Source organism: Balearica regulorum, chromosome 2, assembly GCF_011004875.1.
Source record: "Balearica regulorum gibbericeps isolate bBalReg1 chromosome 2, bBalReg1.pri, whole genome shotgun sequence".
Classification (NCBI taxonomy): Eukaryota; Metazoa; Chordata; class Aves; order Gruiformes; family Gruidae; genus Balearica; species Balearica regulorum.
In genome coordinates, this window is record NC_046185.1 from 144557740 (window position 1) to 144573052 (window position 15313).

The 15313-nt window shown below is 38.7% G+C and overlaps 1 protein-coding gene across 2 annotated transcripts in view; it reads left to right on the forward strand.

Moving 5' to 3' along the window:
* The window catches only part of LOC104638885 (ATP-dependent translocase ABCB1-like), a 59121-nt gene that overhangs the window by 10511 nt on the left and 33297 nt on the right, over positions 1–15313 (forward strand). Inside the window, exons 1-8 of one of the 2 annotated variants that reach the window (XM_075746256.1) lie at positions 1850–1937; positions 2281–2313; positions 2722–2861; positions 7243–7297; positions 8575–8722; positions 9397–9442; positions 13337–13528; positions 14257–14428. In XM_075746256.1, coding sequence (XP_075602371.1) covers positions 2764–2861; positions 7243–7297; positions 8575–8722; positions 9397–9442; positions 13337–13528; positions 14257–14428 — 711 coding nt within the window. In that variant the 5' untranslated portion in view covers positions 1850–1937; positions 2281–2313; positions 2722–2763. Of the gene's footprint in view, positions 1–1849; positions 1938–2280; positions 2314–2721; positions 2862–7242; positions 7298–8574; positions 8723–9396; positions 9443–13336; positions 13529–14256; positions 14429–15313 lie in introns of those variants that run through there. The other variant, XM_075746255.1, reaches the window with a different exon arrangement.

The following is a 15313-nucleotide window of genomic DNA, read 5'->3' on the forward strand; positions in this document are numbered from 1 at the left end:
TTTACTTATCCAACCCTTTGCTATACGTGAAAATATCTTAATATTTTACGGACAAATGATCATAAGTCAGCTTCTGGAATGGCAAAAAAAAAAAAAGCATTTGAAAAATAGGGCTCATGTTTTGTGGTGAAGTTTAAACTAGTTATGCTTCTAAAGGTGGGGGTAAGCTATTGATTTAACCAAATAACTGATCTGAGGGAAAACAAAAAGTATTTTTTGAACCCTGGGTTTATGAATCCTGCTTATATATTTATGGCAAACATGGTTGCCAGACTTTCGATGGGAAAGTATTTCTCCTCAGATTAGATTGACTGGCACCTTCGTTGTTTCTGGGTCTTTTTGTATATCTTGGGTTTTGAAACAGCTACTATGTTTACCTATGTGGTTTTTTTATATACCCAGGTGCAGGTAATGGGCAATGGTGGTGCCTCAGATTCTTCTGGTTTTGGTTTATGACACAAATTTAATCCCTTCAGACTGAAATTATATAGTCTAAACCAAATTATCAGTTTTACAATGGAAATATGTGAATGATTTATAGCAAACCATGAGATAGAAGAGATTAGAAGAAAGATTTAGTGATCTTTTTCTGGCCTTAGGTCCTGTGCAACTGTGAAGCTATGTCACAGAAGTCAAAGTACAGAATCTATAGAGAAATAAATTTGTGGCTTAGTAAGTAGAGATAAAATACTGTACTGTCCCAATTTTCCCACTTTTCAATATCAGACCTGTATCAGGTAATAGAAACTGGTACAAATTGTTATTATGATTTATCTCTATTTCACTTTCTTATCACGACTGTACTGCAATAGCAGAGACGATATGATGAGATAATAGATTGTGACAGATCTTGTAGTTTTGTCCATTTTCCTTTTAAGGTGAAACAGTTGTGAAAGACCTGCATTTACTGTTCCATTTGTTTAAATTAATTCACTTTTCTCTAGAGTCTCTCACTCAAATTTATTCAGTTCCCACTGAAACAAATTGACAGACTTTACCTGAAATTGAACCGGTCCATTAAGATCAAGTCCAGCAAAGCACTTAGGCACACAAGTTAAAACCCAGAAGTATTCCCATTAATTGCTGTGGATAGAAGTCTCTACAGATATCTCAAGATGACTTTTCATAAACAGATAATTCTGATACTTACTGATCCTTTATATTTTGCTTGACTGAAAATGGTAAACTACCCTTTCTAAAGTCATCCTCACTCTGATAAGACTCTTTGTATTCCAGATCATTGTAAAAGTACTCAGTTTTATCAAAATTTTGAGATTACATATAAGCATGACTAAAAGGAACAAAAAAATATCTCTTTTGGTTAATTATCAGATTAAGTAAGTTTTGTTTGAGTAAGGCGATAGGAGACCTACAGAGAAATTCATATAAATCTTGTCTTCTAGGACAGGATTTTTCTTTGACTTTTCATAAATTTTACTTCTAAAAAATATCTAGTTTTCTATATACATTGGCATAACAGTTAAGAAATGCAATTAATTTCTTTTAAATATTTGTTATTATTTTCCTTCAAGTAATGCCTACAGATACTGATAAAAACAATATGTTCCACAATAAAATAAATGGTGAATTTCAACTAGTTTAGAATCTGAACATACATTCAAAAATCAGAAGGATACTAATTGAGCAGATTTCTGTTGACTACAGCTATTTCCAAACCATTTCTAAACTGAGTCTGAAACTCATCTTGCTGTTCTGCAGTTACTTAAATGAGAAACAATATGCACTGTGATTAAAATCCTGTTTTCTTTCAGTCTAAATGGGTTATGTTTTTCTGGATTAGACTTAGAAGGGAAAAGAAGCAAAAGAGTAAACCACTCCTTTTGTGTTATTTGGTTTCATTCTCACTCTGTATTCAAGAATGGATTCATCCTTAAGTGTAAGAGTTACTTGGAGTATTCAGCACCATCTCTAAAAAGGTAAAGAGGAATTCCTGGGAGTTTTAAGGGGCATAATTAAGCCAACAGTAAATAAGGGGAACTTTTCGTGGTGAAAGAATAGACTATTCAGGCTCATTTTCCCAAGTGACAATGAAATAAGCATTTATTTAAGGACTTCTGTTTGCTAAATATTCCCTTTAGAAAAAGGGAGGCAGAGGCCAAAGTGCATGCACTTTACTCTGCAAAGTAGGTGAGGCAACGGTAGTGGGGAAAAAAATGAGAGAAAGCTGTTCATCTCTGTATTACATAAGAAGAGCAAAGTCCAATCATGCTACTTGTCCTTAACCATATTAATTCTGCTGATTTTTGAATAATCTTTCAGAGAACTAGACGCAAACCAAGAACAACCTTCACGGTAAGTCAACATTTTTTTAAAATCAGAGATATTTTATAAAATTCACTGATAACTAAAATTGGGAAAATTCCAAATAACAGCATATTCTTTTAAATAAATATCTACTTCCTCGTTTATTTTGTATATCTGTGCTGGATTGCAGAAAATATAATGCTTATATCATTTAATTTCATTTGAATTAAGGACCCACAGTTATCAAACAGGTACAAATACAAAATGTACATGTTTGTAAGAAAACTCCAAGCATCCAGAATTGTTTCAACATGTTTATACTTGCCCATTACGAGGATTCACTTGCAATGTGTGACATTAATAACTTTATTGATTTTAATAAGTATCTATATTTTTCTTTGAAACAAATGGTCACTGAGATTACTGTCCTTGGCTGAACAGTTATATATTTCTCAGATAAACATTATTTTATAGGGAGCTATCTTAAATAATTTTAAAATGCATTCTGAAGATGCAAAGAAGCAGAAGTGTACTGCAGATGGAAATAGTCATGAGATCACTGCATCCAGCAAGGGTCATGAATCTGAAGACAAACAGTAAGTATTCTTAAACATTGTAAACATGTTCTGTATTGAAGCTTATAAGATTATATTATTTTAGATTTTATATTTAATTTTTTATTTTATTTTACTTTATCAGGAAAACCTGGTAACAGAAAGCTTTGTATCAACTTGAAAGTAGCATTGATTGATACATTCATTTAGTGTAGAAGGACCTTTTATAATTTTTTTTTTTTCTAAGGACTAAGTGTCCACAGTATTGGCTGCGGTTTATTGAAAAACAATTCTAAAATATGACAGAAATTATGTCAGAATGGACATCTTGGACACAATTATCACCAGTGAAAAATTATGTTAAAATTTTTAGTATGGCAGGGAATCAATATTTTACATACCTTGAACATTTTATTTATTTCACATCCTCCATGTGCAAAAATTTGATTTTATAAGTTGTCTTAGTCGTAGGAGACTCCTATCTGAAGGGTACAGAGGGCCCGATATGCAGGGCAGACCCTCCTTTCAGAGAAGTCTGCTGCCTCCCTGGGGCCCGTGTCAAGGACATCGGTAGGAAACTCCCCAGCCTGGTACAGCCCTCTGACTATTACCCACTGCTGCTCCTCCATGTGGGTGGGGATGAAGCAGAGGCACGCACCACGAAAGCGATTAAAAGGGACTTCAGGCTCTTAGGGCAGTCACTGAAGGATTCGGGGGCCAGATAATATTCTCCTCCCTCCTTCCAGTTAAGGGAAGCAATGGTGGGTCGAACAGGTGGACACAGTCCATAAATGCATGGCTCCGTGGTTGGTGTCAACGCCACAACTTTGGGTTCGTTGACAGTGGGGCGGCCTACACGGCACCGGGCCTCATGAACCCTGATGGGATTCATCTCTCTCAAAGGGGGAAGAGGATCTTTGCCCAGGAACTAGCAGGGCTCATCGACAGAGCTTTGAACTAGACTTGAAGGGGGAGGGGGATAACACCAGGCTTGCCAGCGACATGTTGTGGGATGATGTGCCCAGGTTGGAGGGACGGGGCGCTGGCAAGGGCCCTCAGCCTACTGCTCAAAGACGTGCTGGATGTACTACAGCACGCTCGAAGCCTAGAGGAGATGAGCTGGAGGCTCCGGATGCAACAGGAACCAACGGGGTAACACTGGGAAGTTACATCAAAAGAATCCCAGCCACCCCAGCCAATAAGTCAGCCTCATCGGGGGCACAACTGAAATGCCTCTACGCGAACACACGGAGCATGGGGAACAAACAAGGGGAGCTGGAGATGCGTGCGTGCCTGCAAGGCTATGACATTGTTGGCATTACAGAGACGTGGTGGGATAGCTCCTATGACTGGAGTGTTGGGATGGTAGGGTACAGGGTCTTTAGGAAGCACAGGCAGGGCAGACGAGGAGGGGGCATCGCCCTCTATGTCAATGACCAGCTGGAGTGCATGGAGCTCCACCTGGGGATAGAGGAGTAGCCCACCAAGAGCCTATGGGTCAGGATTAAAGGGAGGGCTAGGGCAGGGCACATCATAGTGGGGGTCTGCTACAGGCCACCTGACCAGGGGGACTGAGCAGATGAAGCCATCTGTAGGCAGATAGGAGCAGCCTCACGCTCACAAGCCCTGGTCCTCATGGGGGACTTCAACCACCCTGACATCTGCTGGAGGGACAACGCAGCTGAGCGCAAGCAATCCAGGAAGTTCCTGGAATGTGTCGATGACAACTTTCTCCTCCAAGTGACAGAGGAGCCCACGAGGAGAGGTGCCATGCTGGACCTTATTCTCACCAATAAGGAGAGCGTGGTAGGGGACATCAAACTCAAGGGCAGCCTTGGCTGCAGTGACCACGAAATGGTGGAATTCAGGATCCTCAGGGCAGTGAGGAGGGCACGCAGCAAGCTCACTACCCTGGACTTCAGGAGAGCAGACTTTGGCCTCTTTAGGGATCTGCTTGGTAGAATACCATGGGACAAAGCCCTGGAAGGAAGAGGGGCCCGAGACAGCTGGTTAGTATTCAAGGGTCACCTCCTCCAAGCTCAGGAGCAATGCATCCCAACAAAGAGGAAGTCCAGCAAAACCACCAAGAGGCCCCCGTGGATGAACAAGGAGTTCCTGGGCAAACTCAAACAAAAAAAGGAAGCCTACAGAGGGTGGAAGCAAGGGCAAGTAGCCTGGGAAGAATACAGAGAAACTGTCCAAGCAGCCAGGTTAGGAAAGCCAAAGCCCTGATAGAAATTAGTCTGGCCAGCGATGTCAAGGACAACAAGAAAAGCTTCTATAGGTACGTTAGTGATAAGAGGAGGACGAGAGAAAATGTGGGTCCCCTCCAGAATGAAACAGGTGACCTGGTTACCCAGGATATGGAGAAGGCTGAGGTACTCAACAACTTCTTTGCCTCAGTCTTCACTGGCAAATCCTTGAGCCACACTGCCCAGGTCACAGAAGGCAGGGACTGGGAGAATACAGAACCGCCCACTGTAGGAGAAGAACAGGTTCGAGGCCATGTAAGGAACCTGAAGGTGCACAAGTCCATGGGACCTAATGAGTTGCATCCACAGGTCTTGAGGGAACTGTCAGATGAAGTGGCCAGGCCACTCGCCATCATATATGAGAAGTCCTGGCAGTTTGGTGAAGTTCCTGCCAACTGGAAGAGGGGGAACATAACCCCCATTTTTAAGAAGGGTAAAAAGGAAGACCCAGGGAACTACAGACCAGTCAGTCTCACCTCCGTGCCTGGCAAGATTATGGAGCAGACCTTCCTGGAGACTATGCTCAGGCACATGGAAAATAAGGAGGCGCTTGGTGACAGCCAACATGGCTTCACTGGGGGCAAATCGTGCCTGACAAACTTGGTGGCCTTCTATGATGGGGTGACAGCGTCGGTGGATAAGGGAAGAGCAGCTGATGTCATCTACCTGGCCTTGTGCAAGGCATTTGACACTGTCCCGCACGACATCCTTTTGTCTAAATTGGAGAGACATGGATTCGATGGATGGACCACTCGGTGGATAAGGAATTGGCTGGATGGTCGCACTCAAAGAGTTGTGGTCAATGGCTCAATGTCCAAGTGGAGAATGGTGACGAGTGGTGTTCCTCAGGGGTCAGTACTGGGACCAGCACTGCTCAACATCTTTGACAGCGACATGGACAGTGGGATCGAGTGCACCCTCAGCAAGTTTGCCGACGACCCCAAGCTGTGTGGTGTGGTCGACACGCTGGAGGGAAGGGATGCCATCCAGAGGTACCTTGACAGGCTGGAGAGGTCGGCCTGTGCAAACTGCATGAAGTTCAACAAGGCCAAGTGCAAGGTCCTGCACATGGGTCGGCACAATCCCAAGCACAGCTACAGGCTGGGCGAGGAATGGATTGAAAGCAGCCCCGAGGAGAAGGACTTGGGGATATTGGTTGATGAGAAGCTCAACATGAGCCAGCAGTGTGCACATGCAGCCCAGAAAGCCAACCATGTCCTGGGCTGCATCAAAAGAAGTGTGACCAGCAGGTTGAGGGAGGTGATCCTGCCCCTCTACTCCACTCTTGTGAGACCCCACCTGGAGTACTATATCCAGGTCTGGGGTCCCCAGTACAGGAGAGACATGGAGCTGTTGGACAGAGTCCAGAGGAGGGCCACGAAGCTGATCGGAGGGCTGGAGCACCTCTCCTGTGAGGACAGGCTGAGAGAGTTGGGATTTTTCAGCCTGGAGAAAAGGCAGCTCCGGGGAGATCTAATTGCAGCTTACCAGTACCTGAAGGGGGCCTACAGGAAAGCTGGTGAGGGACTGTTTATCAGGGAGTGTAGTGACAGGACAAGGGGTAATGGGTTTAAACTGAAGGAGGGTCGATTTAGATGAGATGTTAGAAAGAAATTCTTTACTGTGAGGGTGGTGAGGCACTGGAACAGGCTGCCCAGAGAAGTTGTGGATGCCCCCTCCCTGGAAGTGTTCGAGGCCAGATTGGATGGGGCTTTGGGCAACGTGGTCTAGTGGAGGGTGTCCCTGTTCGTGGCAGGGGAGTTGGAACTAGATGATCTTTGTGGTCCCTTCCAACCCAAACCATTGTATGATTCTATGATCTTCCTCTTTCCAATTTTGAAAGCTATATACTGCTTCAGTTCACAACTTCCCTGATCAGATAGTGGAACCCCTAGCCTTTATAAGTGGTGTTGCACCCTTGAGAGGGGTGAACTGGAAAGAGCTTGCCTTAAATTTATAGCAGTCAGGAGCTGATGCTACTTATACACTTGGAGGTTTAAATAAAGACATCCCAAGAATGGTCAATAAATCATATTCGTTTTACACACAATTTTTTCCTGTAAAATTATTTCATAATTATATTTTAATTGAACTTCATTAATACATTGCATTATTATTTCTGTGAAATGTTGTCACTTTTTAAATGCACTAAAATTATCATGCCTTTTAAGCAAGGAGAAGAAGAAGAAAGCAGAAAAGGCTAAGATGGTCAGCCCAATTACCCTGGTAAGATTTATTTTCTCTATGTGTACATATATATACATGTAGGCACATTTCAAAGTGTACACAAAAATGGTTAAAATTATGTTAGAGTACTGTATATATGGTCTTGTCTCTACCAAATACTTTGATATACAGAATATTGATATAGTATAGCAATCAAGCATTTCTTTTTGTGGATGTAGTTTTATTAAAGAAGCTGACTTATGACTTATATGGATTCTTAGGAGTCTTCCCTTAGTAAGTTATCATGCTAAACACACCTGTACTGTATTTTGTTTGTGAAAGGTAGGGACTTCCATGTTGAGTCATTTCTTCTGACATAATGAGAAGGGCGTCTGTATACTTAAGATTATATGTGGTCTTGTCCTCTAAATTACCTGAGTCATGCACTAATCATACTAATTAGCCTCATTAATCATGATGCAGTCACCTGTGTCAGCAGTAAAGTGCAACTCCATGGCACTGATGAAACTTACAGTTAAAAATTGTGTATTAAAAAGTACTTTAAAATCCAGAATTTTTTAGTTTACTATATATTTTAAAATAAGGCAATCTGTTAATATTTAATCGAAGTAAAGCCTAGATTCTCTTTTAATAATACTGAAATGTTTTGTATTTTGTAGGTTTAGTGTGCACAGTGCGCAGCAATGGTATGCCAAAAAACAGAAATAAAACTGTACCCCATGATGCTGGCCAATGCCCAATTTTTCTGCTTTGCTATACCAACTCGCATACCACTATAATTTACAACAGTAAACTTAGTATTTTACAATACAGAATAAAGCCAATGATTTTGTAACAGATGAGCTCAAAATTTATTAAGGTCAATGGCTTGAGGTATTCAGGATTTCAGTAAGTTTTGGTAATGTCTATGGTACAGGAACAGTTTTTCTGACTGCATAATAATGAATTTACAGTAAAAGTAATTATTACCTTAATTATCACAATGCCATTAAAATGTCTTATAATTTGAAATTTAAATACCATTTCTAATGCCTTGTTTTCATATGGCCTTTCTCATCCATGTGCAGGTATTGATACATTAATATAGTATACTTCTGAGTTTGAGAGTTTATAGCATAAAAGTGCTTATTATAGAATGATTTATTCCTGTACATTTAATCTTTTTTGTAAACTGAATTTCTAATCAGATAAAATTGTAGTTTTTATACACCTAGTACAATTGATAGCTTTTTCTTGACTTTCTTGCCTTTGTAGAAGTAACATTGTGTTAACATTCTAATACCACAGTTAGAATGAATTTCTCTTCTCACTCACAGTTTCGATATTCCAATTGGTCGGATAAATTACTAATGATACTAGGCACTCTACTGGCAATAGCCCATGGAAGCAGTCTACCTATTGCGATGATAATTTTTGGTGATATGACTGATAGCTTTGTTAATTCTGGAGACAAAAATTTTTCAGGTAAGAATATATCTGCTAGGAAGAGAACAGTGGCTCATATTTGGACAACAGCCTCGGAGATTCAAGCATCTTGACATGAAATAATGATGTCAGAAACCACAACTTGCTATTATAGTATGATGCAAATTAGCAACTCTTGTGTTTGCTGTGCAGAGATACACTATGGAATTTTTTTTGCCCCTAATTATTTGTTTCTGCATGACTAGATTTTATTTTTATTTTCTTAAAATTATCTATTACAATGCACATTCAACAAATCATGTTTAACTGTGGCTATGATAAATAGAAAGAGGCTCGTTTTCTATCTCCTCAGCATGAGTACCTGTTGATTCCCTTGCATCAAGTCTGACAATTGTAGTTCACAAAGTGAATCAGATCAGGAAGCAAATCGAACAGAAAAATTGCTACCAAAAATAAAAGTACTTATTTTCTCTTGGATCTGTTTGTTGAATAGCCTCATTTGCTAAATCCAAAGTGTGAAATCAAACACAAAGGAGGGCAGGCATGCACTGCAAGATACAAGAGGGAGGAGTGATACTGTCACTTTGTGTATCAGTTCACAGTTAGACCAGATTACTTCTTTGTCCTCTGAATGCACACATTAGATGTTAAATTTGTGAACGGGTTTGTTGCCTGAAGTATTATCTAATTAAATTTTCTTAACACTTCTGCAGCAAATTTCTCTTTAGAACTTGGCAAGCTGGAAGAAGATATGACAAGGTAATTAGAAATTGATATTTCCTCTTCTTTTTTAATGTGGGCTCACATTTCTAATAAGCCATTCTTCTCCCACAGATGTTTTGCATACTTTAAACAACATAAAAGCAATGGTTGATTGAATAACGTGTATAACTAAAGATTTGCACATAAGATCATTGGAGGCACTGGGAGGATTCTTGAACATCCCCAGCCATTCCCAACAATTTCCCTGTAATCTCTTGTTCTTACCACCTCCTTTTCAGGGGTGCTCTGTGTCCCAGTGCCATCTGCATTTCCTTCGTGCTTCCTTCTCTTCCTCTGAATTTATGAACCGTAGTTGTTATGCTAAAAAATTATGTTGATTATCATCCATCGATTCCTTGAGCTCCCAGTACAGGAGAGATGTTGAGCTGTTGGAGCAAGTCCAGAGGAGGGCCACGAAGATGATCAGAGGGCTGGAGCACCTCTCCTGTGAGGACAGGCTGAGAGAGTTGGGATTTTTCAGCCTGGAGAAAAGAAGGCTCCAGGGAGGTCTAATTGTGGCTTACCAGTACCTGAAGGGGCCTACAGGAAAGCTGGTGAGGGACTGTTTATCAGGGAGTGTAGTGACAGGACAGGGGGTAATGGGTTTAAACTGAAGGAGGGTCGATTTAGATTACATGTTAGAAAGAAATTCTTTACTGTGAGGGTGGTGAGGCACTGGAACAGGCTGCCCAGAGAAGTTGTGGATGCCCCCTCCCTGGAAGTGTTCAAGGCCAGATTGGATGAGGCTTTGGGCAACGTGGTCTAGTGGAGGGTGTCCCTGTTCGTGGCAGGGGAGTTGGAACTAGATGATCTTTGTGGTCCCTTCCAACCCAAACCATTCTATGATTCTTTGTGCAACCTTAAATCTAGCCTTCTAGAGCTGTCAATAGCAGAAGATGATAGTCAGTAGGTGCTTCTGCTGCAAAGCTTCAGAAACATCAGCTGCCAATAAAAGGGCTTTATTAACCACTGGCCATGGACTTTGTTTATGCAGGATGTCTAAAGTTCATGTGCATTTTCTTGTACCACTTCAGCTTCAGGCTGAAGTCTGTTCCTCATTAGGTGTAGAAAAACATCTGACATCTCAGGAATGCTGATGTGCTCTTCAAGGCAATTGTCTTTTCTGAAAAGAAGGAGGAGATAAAGCATTGGCTCTAGTAACTCTTGCTGGTTTATATTGAAGTGCATTATCATTTCTGATAACAGTGGACTGTAAACTTATACATCATTTAGATTACATAGTTAAGTTTCTAATTAAAATAATCTATTTACACTAAAAAAAGTTTTTCACAATAAAATAAATGAGCAAAAGGTAGTTGGGAAAAGGCTGTTACTTAGAAATGAAGAACTCATATCTAATGAGAATGAACTGGCAGGGAATTGGTAATTATGTTTTATAAGAGAGTATGGACACACAGAGTTTCTTGTTCTCACAATATTTCTGTCAGTCTCTGACATGAATCAAAGTAATGCATACGCACCTTCAGCAGAATATACTTGTGCCCAGTGATTTGAAAGCAAAATTGTGGAACAAAATAATTTATGCATCGGTGAAGTTACAGAGCTTTTAAATCAACATATTTTCTTTTTTTTCTACTCAAGCATATAAAACTTGTACTTTAAGACCAGGATGTACTAGAATTACACAAGGTGTTACTGACCCTCATAGCATAAGAGAAATGTGTAAATCAATGTGTCATTTATAAGTCTTTTAGACCAACAACCAATCAGAACTATTTTTGATTAATAAAAAAATTGGGGGTTCTTTTAATCTCTGAACTCAATCACATCAACTCAACTAAAACCAATATAGGAATCCTCCTGTTGTCTTCAGCAGGCTATTGTCTAGGAGTTACTAAGGAGTCACTACTGCTTAAAGAACAAAGACTATGGGAAAAGAGGCAAGCTGACACAAAGAAAGTGTAATGTGAATATGGATCTATATCAATATCTAAATGTTGAGAACTGCCTGTTCTCATGACCCTAAGTGACGGTCTATTTGAGGGAGATCTTTCATTAACCTCACACATGCCACCTTGTCTTTTAGACATTAAATCTGAAAGTACAAGTATGAATAAAAAGCAGCCCAAGTTTCTCTCTAGAAACAAGTTGTTGAATGAGGAATGTATTGCTTATTAGCAGCACAGGAATAGGTTCTCTTTTCTAAAGTTTCTAGGTAGGGCCTCGAGTTAGTATGTTCACTGGTTTGAAGAAGAAGCTGTTTGTACCCACCCCATGTTTCTCTAAGAACACCTGCCAGCAGGTCAAATAATAGTAATAAAAACTGTTTACAAGGTCAAAGTTCTCACACAAGTGTGTTCAAGTACTGACCCATACCTGTGGACTTGGTTGTTTTTGTTTCTCAAACAACAATTTGCCTAAACTATTGCCAACTATTTCTCAAGAGAAAAAGAACCATTATTTTACAATGCAGTGAGCATTTACTCTCTGTTAAGTTTCAGCAGTGAATTTACAGAATATATTTCATCAGCATGAAATCTGGCAAAGATATCAATCCCTTTTGGTACAATTTGTCAAGAAACAAAGTCCAAGCATAAAACAATTCTTTGAAGTGATGTAACATCATAAAATAATTGTCTAAAGTAATTACTGCTGAGTTTTGAAGCAGTGTTCTTGGGTTTATTTTGATAGTTTTTGTGCAGCGTTTTAATGGAGCTGAAGGTGATCGAGGTCAATATTCAACTAACCAAGCATTCAGTTAGGCATTAACCCATTTTTATTAAACAGTTCAGATAAAGTTCATTTCATAATGAGTATAATTTCAAAGTTCCTGACTAAACTGTATGGTATCTTAGCCACAAAAAAGACTTGATTAGAATTTGAAATGTTTCATCTATAAAGCCATTCTCTCCTTTTTTTGAGCAGAGCATTTGCACACAGATTTCTGCAATTTGCTCCTACCGAGTTTCATGCTACAGTTCTAAAGAATCAGTATATATAACTTACTACATGTGAGTGAAAGTCCTAAAAGTTTTAAATCCTTTTTCTATTTACTTTTATACAGATGCAGTAGTCTTACAATTATATGTAATATACACCACAAATATTTAACCATTGGTTTTGGTCATGTTTTACAAATAGGAGATCAGTTCAGTTCCATTTTTCTGATTTAGTTCTGGTTTAAGTTCACCTGTAACTGATTCTGATGTCAATTCTGAATCAAATCAAATCTGATTTGATTCTGTTTGAATAGTTTAAAACTATGGCTCAAATTCAGTTCCAGTTTGAGCAATATAGTGGTTCAAACATGCCCTGGTTTTGATTTAACACCCTGCTCATGGCACAGAGCTGAATTAATTTAAAAGTAAAATACCAGTTATGAATAAAATAGAGAGCAAAAGAATTTTTGATCTAATGGGATTTGCTTGCAATAGATGTATATATAGTAATGCCGTATTCTCAATTTGGGAAATATTTATAACATGCATGCATATATATATTTATATAGACAGACATGTGTGATGTAAGTATGTGTGTAAATATAGGTATATATGATTAGGTCTGTCTATACATGTTAAAAATGTTATGAAGTTTTTAGAAATGACACGTAAGTGAAAAGGATAATTGTATCTAAAATATAGTTCTAAAATAATCTTATGAGAAAATATATACTCTGTTGACAAAAAGAAAAAGTAGGACCTGTCTAACAATAGCTTCATTTAGTTTATTGCATATCTGAAAACTGATATTAAATGCTACTCATAGAAAACTTGGCAAGTTTTACAGAGAAGTATAAACTCTAGTATAAACATATAAACACTAATTCAGCTCTGAAACAGAAGAAATAAGCATCAAGCTAAATACAGACTAGCAAGGTAATTAAAACTAATTTCAGAGAATCCTGCCTGGTTTTGTTTTTTTTTCTTGCAGATATGCATACTACTATTCTGCAATAGCGGCTGGTGTTCTTCTTGCTGCTTATATCCAAACTTCATTTTGGACCCTAGCAGCAGGCCGGCAAATAAAAAAAATTAGAGAAAATTTTTTTCATGCAATTATGAGACAGGAAATTGGATGGTTTGATGTAAATGATGTGGGAGAACTTAACACTCGTCTTCTAGAGTAAGTATACTATGCCTTTCCCAAGGTATATTAATCACATATATAATATATGCTATTTTATCTTATTAAGCATGTATAACTTACAATTATTTATTTATTTTTATTTTTAAATTGAATTATTTCATTGTGAAATTAAGTTTTCAAGTTTTCTCATAGGGAGTCTCAGAGACTAAACTTCTGATACTTCTGATATTGGACTGTCACAAGGATATCAGAAAAGTATCTTGATAAGTTTCCTTGAACTCTGAGGATGACTAAAGCCCAGCCTATGAGATTACACCTAAGAAGAGAAAACATAGTTCATTTCTGTGCACTCTGGGGACTGAATAAGGTGCCGATTGACCCCAGCAGTGTGAACAGCTTTAACTGCATGACAAGCTATTCCTTTCTCTTTGCCTACATGAAAGGCTTTATCTTTTCTTTCCAGATATCCCACAGTTTCCAAACAGATAAAAAAATCGGAATTAAGAAAGTGAGAGTAACTTTGCACTGTAGACAAAATTTCAACCTTTTTAGACAAAAACACGTTCATAGCATAACATTTTCACAACAAATATGAAATTTTCCTTGACTACACTATATAGTGCTCTATCTTGAAGCAAACTGTTGTTTGGAAGTAATTGAATAATAAAGATTGTCCTCTATACAGGTGACCCTGTAACAAAACTGAAATGCTTTCTTGTGCTTTCTACGTTTTCCTTCCTGTCTGGATGTAATTTGTTTTTCAGTGATGTCTCTAAGATTAATGAAGGAATAGGTGACAAAATTGGATTGCTTGTTCAAGCAGTAACAACATTTGTAACAGGATTTATTGTTGGTCTCATAAGAGGATGGAAATTAACCCTTGTAATACTAGCAGTCAGTCCTGTCCTGGGACTTTCAGCAGCCCTCTGGGCAAAGGTAGGTTAACATACATTCAGTTTCAGGTTTCATATTAATGAAAGCTAATGAAATAAATCTACATATCTGTAATTCTTACTGTTAGAATGTATTGCTTTAGACTACATCTATGTACAAAAGCTCTTAGATGAACTGTATATAAGTACCCTCATGTAGTTTGAATATTATAATTCCCATAGATTGGACAGACTTGTTTGATTTGAAGCTGTTGCTGCCAATATAGCATATTTTTATATAGAAAAGGCAGCAAGATACACAATTAAAATCCACATCTGTAACTGCTAAATTTCATCCACATGAGTACTTCTTCTGTTGAAAGGAATAATTGCACCTCCTGAAAAAGTGAATAAATTAGACCAAGTCTTGGTCTCAGACACAGAGTTTCTTTTCAGAGTTGTTAACAGCTTTGGTAAGACATTTTAGACAGACTTAGATGAGAGAAGTACTAAATTACCATGGGATTGGAGTGACTTGGGATGGATTTGTAGTTTGGAAGCCTTCAGCTTTTTTATAGTATTTTATTTCCTTTACATTTCAAAGATTATATAAGCCTTCTTTGTCTTGAGTGAATATATTGCGGAAGAGGTAGGAGTAGAGAAGCATGCACTACATGTGTCTACTGGCTAAGACTTTTCATGGACTGTGGTCAATTAAAGTAAGCTATAGAGCTCTCTGGCTAAGGTAGCCAGAGATGAATGAGCTGAGGAGAACCACACCAGCTCAGTATAAGTAGTCATCAAATCTCCTGCACTGGGTGAAAGCAGAGCGAAAAATCCAGGCCTTAGTTGAGAATTAGTAATGTTGAATTATTTAATTGAATTCATAACATACTAAAGGATTTTGATATTGAACATTCTGCACTTATATACAGTATTGGAAGAAAGT